Source organism: Corvus brachyrhynchos, unplaced genomic scaffold (genome assembly GCF_000691975.1).
Source record: "Corvus brachyrhynchos isolate BGI_N302 unplaced genomic scaffold, ASM69197v1 scaffold7, whole genome shotgun sequence".
NCBI lineage: Eukaryota > Metazoa > Chordata > Aves > Passeriformes > Corvidae > Corvus > Corvus brachyrhynchos.
The window spans coordinates 1711791-1717830 of record NW_008239054.1 but is presented as its reverse complement, the minus strand read 5'-3'; the positions used below and the strand labels follow the sequence as shown (position 1 = coordinate 1717830).

The 6040-nt window shown below is 41.9% G+C and overlaps 1 protein-coding gene across 1 annotated transcript in view; it reads right to left on the bottom strand.

Moving 5' to 3' along the window:
* Positions 1-6036, bottom strand: part of FHOD3 (formin homology 2 domain containing 3) — a gene marked incomplete at its 5' end in the record, with an annotated part of 377704 nt that extends 371668 nt beyond the window's left edge. The window contains one exon of the mRNA XM_017739071.1: positions 5857-6036. Coding sequence (XP_017594560.1) covers positions 5857-6036 — 180 coding nt within the window. The remainder of the gene's footprint in view (positions 1-5856) is intronic.
* Positions 6037-6040: the final 4 nt, after the last annotated feature.

Genomic DNA, 6040 nt, shown 5'->3' with positions numbered 1-6040 from the left:
TCTTTCCTCTGAGCTGGTAATGAAGTAATATCTTAGCACATGAGTACAGCCTACTGAAACAGCACTTACCAAAGGAGCTGTATAGCCCCAGCCCAGACCACTTGGGGTCACTGAAAAATACAAAACACCTTTTGAAAGAGTAGAGGTACCAACCTGTCCTGGCTGAATTCCAGACAGAGAAGTGGACTGCAAAACCAAGCAGGGTTGTCATAAGTGATAATGTGATGGATGGGTGAGTTACAGCACAGCTGCCTTGCATATATTTGCACAAAGGTTGTAACGCTCATCGTCACAACCCAGTGAGTGAGATCAGACAGAAGGAAAAGGGACTGTCATTTACACCCTAATACTGGAGAGGTAGGATGGCTGTGGACACACTAGGAAAACTCTTCTTAAACATTGTGAGAACTTTTGTTCTTATTTAGAACAACACAGGAAGAAGAGGAGATTGCAATATGCCAAGTCCCACATCTCTGACTATTCCTTCACCAACATAGATATGAACTGCAGTCATCTTAAGTTTCTTGCTCAGTAAATCCACTAGTAATTTTCACACAAGAAGAATTTGGATGAAATAAGGTATCTATGCACTGGTTTTGAGAGAAAACATCAAAATTTGCAAAACTTGCAAGTACGAGATTTGTCATAGGATAACACCAAGGCTGGACTTCTTCCTAATTATCACCTTTCTTTGATTAAGAGCCTCCAGGAAACACAGGGTGATGTGAGTTTCCAGAGGCTGCATCTGACCAATCACTGATTTAAAAATTAAGTGGAATCCTGAGAACTACCAGCACACTCACTATTATTCTTGACACGGAGCTCCACGAAGACACTTGAGCTGTGATCAGCCAAACTGAGTGACTTGCAAGAGAGGTGTCAAAGTCAGGAATCTCTGGGATAGATCTGTGCTCTTGCTTTTACAACACAGCTTTTAAGACTAGATCAAACAACTGAACTGAACTACAACTTGTCCAAACCGTAACTTGTCAGAAGAACCTTGCAAGAACTTCAAAGGCATCTTACCTTAAACTGCCAGAGGTAAAGCCCAGCATTTGACAATTACTTTGTATCTGTTCTACAGGTACTTCTTCTCCTTTGAAGGCCCACACGGCAGAAGACAGTACGCTGTTGGGAGACTGAGAAGCTTTTCACAGTTGTGCTTTAGGGCGGGTGTTTATACTCCCCCAAAAAAGTGTGCTTCACACAGGACTCTGATGCAGCTTGTGCTGTCAAGTCAGGAGACAGAGCAGTATCCTACCCTCTCTGCCCTCATAAATAATTGCCTATAAAATTCAAGCACACGTGACTGCTACAGGGTCAATCTCTTGAAGCACGGGAATTTGTCAGCTCCAGAAATACTTGACTAGGGTAGGAATACTTTGGAAACCTGTTGGAAACAACCATTGTGTTAAATTCCCTCTTCTCTCAAAGGATGAAAAAAGGCTGATGTCCACCTGCCTCAGGGAGAACATGAAAGACCTATGTGTCTTGACAGCTCTCAACTAAAATATTTCCCAGTCCTCAGCAGCGACACTTGCAGAAGATATCAGCCAGTTTCCCCTAAGTGTGGGTTCATTTTCCCTAGTTTCCATCTTCTATTCTTCAGGTCCTATTAATGACATAATGGACTAACCCAAAGATGCTCTCTCCGGAGAACAGCTGCTCTATTTACCAGTACCTCCATCAGGATCAGGATCCAAACCATACTTTCTTCTTTTTATGTCTAGCCTTTACATTATTACTTAATGCCAAGGAAACCCAGGGAAGAGGAGCCAGCTGGTAGGTTTACTGCTCTCAGAAAACCTGACACCGCTGCCAGGATATAGCCTGGCACAGAGTTCAATGCCAGAGCTGAGCTCCATGCCAGGACACAACCAGTGGAACAACCCCTGCTATCAGTTTACATCACACCATGCCTCAGAGTGAGCCCTGACTTTAATGCAGGGCTAAATCACAGCAGCTGAAGACGGAAATGTGGATGGCTTCTTTATGAATGAAACTCTTCAATCCCTCTAGTGCTCACCGGATTTATTTGCTTATACCACTGTTTTCTGAACTACACTGTTCCTAATTACAAACTCTTGAACAGATTTAAACACAGTAGTTGTCTCCAGTTTTCTCAGAGGGAGCAAGAGGTCAAAACAATTATCCTTATGACACTATAACTCTCCATCATCACCACCAGTACACCAAATGCATGGAAAGGGTTTTTTTTCGTTGCTTTCCATTGTCACACAAAGTATATAAATTACGTTTTCTTGATAAATTAGGCAGCGTGATGTCTTATATTATTGTAAAGATGTATTTCTTACAGAGCTGCCCCAACACTGAAGACTACTGTGGCATGTGAAAACAGACTATGGCAACATACTTTGCATGCTGTAATTATGTGAATAAGTTATAATGAAGAAGATTTCTAAAAAAAGCACACCACTTGACATCGGCCATGTATATATAGCTGCTCTCCTGAGCGACCCTATGTCAGCAAGTCATAAGTATCAAGTAACTCAAAGCAATTCAAAACCAACAAACCCAATGTACCAAATTAGATTCAAAGAGCATTATTGGCACTGGGCCTGAACCACAAATTTAGACCCAGTTTTAATTTTCCCAAGGTTCACAGAAATGGGCAAAAGGGACATCTGAAATCAGAGTCCAAACTAGATCCAGTTCTACTTCATACAACAAACAGTAAGAGTGACCTAAAATCCTCATAAACAATAAAAGCCAAATTCAAAATGGCACCTTAGGCAGCCAAATCTACGTAGCCAACCCACAAAAGCTTTGCAACGTGGCGTAGTTACTCAGCAAGAATTTGTATATGTGGCTAAAAATACTGTAACAGAATTTATGGTACTTCATTGCATTGTCAACTAGGATGGTGTGTTATCATCTAGAACCAAATCACTCACAACCATGGAGGATGGCTGAAACAAGCATTCCTGATGGCAGTGCCCTGCCCCATGAGGCTCAGTGTGCACACCAGACAGAACTGAGCACAACCCAATGAACAGCAAGCTGCAGTAGAGAAAGGTATGTGCACAGAGAGAAGCAGGGAAAAAAAGATGAGGGAGAAGGATACAATTCGGCACCCAATTCCAAGTGAAAGAAAGATTGCAGACACTCTTCTTAGCAGTTTTCCCTATCAACCAGCTTAGGTGCTCCACATTATTCAGGGTGGTTAAAGACCATCCCAGACATTATGCTTGGAACTCAGTTTCTTAACTTCCTTGTGAACCTCCATAAGGATCTAAAAACATTGCTGCTCAGAAGACAATTTGTAGATCTAGACTCAAGCAAAATTGTAAGTTTAAAGAAAAAAAGCAGTAAAAACAACATGTGAAATTGAGCTGTACTTTCAAAGAACTAGATTGAAGAAATCCTGCCCTTTGGAGTCAAGCTAGAACATCTGTTGGTTGCAAAAAAGCTACTAATGACATACTACGACAGGTCTTAATGTCAAAGCATTTTTCGTTTACTTTTTAAATGGTTTTCTTAATAATTGTCTGTAATGTTTAACTTACAATGATTTGCAATATACAAGCTGTTTTACTAACTACAAAAATACCACCGTCACCACACTGTCGTCATTACCAATTTCAAGACAGCAATGGCGAAATCTGACCCCACTGAAGTGAGCTGGATTCCTGCTACTGACTTCATCCTCTCAAGTACATCCCACAGCAGCACATCATCTACAAGATGTGCAAATCATCCAGTGATGTGAAGGCAACAAGCTGGCAGCTCTGTTCAGAGAGTAAGTCAATGTTCATCTAAGTCAAGAGATGGCAACTTAAAACTTGCTGGATAAAAACCTAGAACTGATCATTCAAACCTGCTAGCAAAAAGGCCAACAGTTTATAAGACTTCAGAAATTATTTAGACATTGATGTTCCTATGCATTTCATCACTATCCTAGAAAGGCTTGGGTTGGAAGAGACCTTAAAGTTCCAACTCTCCTGCCATGGGCAGGGACACCATTTGAGCTAGAAACTCCTAGGTCTGCTTCAAGATATTTTGCACTGGTCACCGTGATGATACTAAATGGACCATCAATCCATTAGCTCACTAATTTTCAAAGTAATAAATCAATCAAACCTCTGATGTGTCAATGTGAACCGACACCTGAATTTCAACCTATGCTCTGCTTTGACAGCTGCATTCCTCTGGGATCACAGAGTTTGCCCTGATCTCTGGGTGAAATGGAGCAAAATTCTTCTCATTAGTCAACTAATGTGGTGTACTTCTACTGACCAGTGAATACAGTCTTGAGGAAAAGCTGCAGAAAGAATATGCCCACCTCCCAAAAAGAAAACAGAAGAAAGCAACACAGATCAGTTTAATTTACAGAATTATGGGCACAAAGATGTAATGCCAAACACAGAAATGCTGCCCTAATTGCAAGTGCAAACAAGGAAATATGCTTTCCTTATAATGAATAAAGGTAAACAAGTCTAATCAACACTTCAGGCTTTTTTTTACCTTGTACAAGCCAAGAGATAGCCAAGAAACATAGTTAAGGAGCTCTAGAAAGAGGCAGTGGCTCTGCAAACACAAAGGTAACTGTAACCATGTAAGCAGATTTCAATGAGCCTGCCTACACCCTCACAACAGAAACAAAATATTTGGGAGAGCCAGAACCTCAGGTTAACAAATCACTGGGCCAGGACTTGACTCTAGCAGAGCAGCTATCTTTCAATAGCCGGCTTTACACCACCTCTAGGAACACAGGCCATCTCTCACCCAAAGTTTGCAAGTCCACTTTCCAAACATTAATTAAACTTGAGAAACGCTGCATGCAGAAAGACTGGGCAGGAGTTAAGCATATAAAAGTGGTCATGGATTTTGGACGGTTCCTAAAACACTAAACCAAGTTGGTGGTGGTGTTAGTATATAAAGTTATAAAAAATTGCCAGGAAAGTATTCAAAGCAAAGCAAAACATAAGGCAGTGAAAATGAGGTTGAATTAACGCTAAATCCAGATTTTAAACTATCTATTTACTTCATCAGGTGTCAGAATCTGCCTTTCTTTTAATTAGCTCTAACTCCAAAAAAACAGCCTCCCTTGAAAACAATGGGACCACTCTCTGAATTGGGGACAACTGAGCCCATGAAAACAGAATTGACCCAGCACACCAAGAGCTTCCAAAGTTTTTGTGCTTTAGGCAGAGCTCTGTTCACTGGATGCTGTATCCTTGGAAACTATTATGCAAGGAAGCCGTTCTACAAATGCAAAACTTCTGTCTGCTACATGAGCTTTTCTCTGAAATACTTTTATGGGGTTTTGGATATCCTTAAATCTAAGGGGACACACAGCCCTTTGTCATCTTCCCGCAGGCTCCCATGAGCATAATACAACAAGTGATGTTAAGAGAGTATTTTCCTCCCACTTCATCACAGAGCAAATAAAAGTTTTACAACTTTTACTTTGTAGGAAAAAAAAAAAAAGTGGGCATTTTTTCCTTTCTTCTTTGGTGCACTCTGCAGAACTAATGTGCAGATATGAGATAATAATGAAAGGACATTATTATTATGTCAATCAATGGCATTGCTTTGAAAACTAAAAATTCAAGGCTAAAGCTCGGGTGCCTAACTTCAAGGACAGAGCTACAGATGCCAGCACATGTATTAGAAGAAGCATGCAAGAAGAGATAGGTAAGACAAGGGCCATGCTGCAGTTCTTCGCAAGAGGGACTAACAGCACCGATTGTTTCAAGGGCAGCAGACACTGCTATTTTTACCAAAGCCCCGGCTGGAAGTGCCTGGCTCATTAAACCTCACCACGGCAAAGCCCGGGTCCTGCCGGCGCGGCCGTGCTCGGCGCAGCCCGCCTGGCCCGACACACCACCTTACCCGCAGTATCCCCAGGTACCCAGACAACGCTAGCGAAGGACAGGCACCGAGTACTTGATACCCAACTTGGGCTTTGGTTTGATGAGGATTTTCTTCTCCTGGGGAAAGCGTGAGGCAGCTACAGCTAAAGCAGAGACTGTAGCTGCCCTTGAGGGCGTTTGGGAACACAGGAGAGCAGCAGACG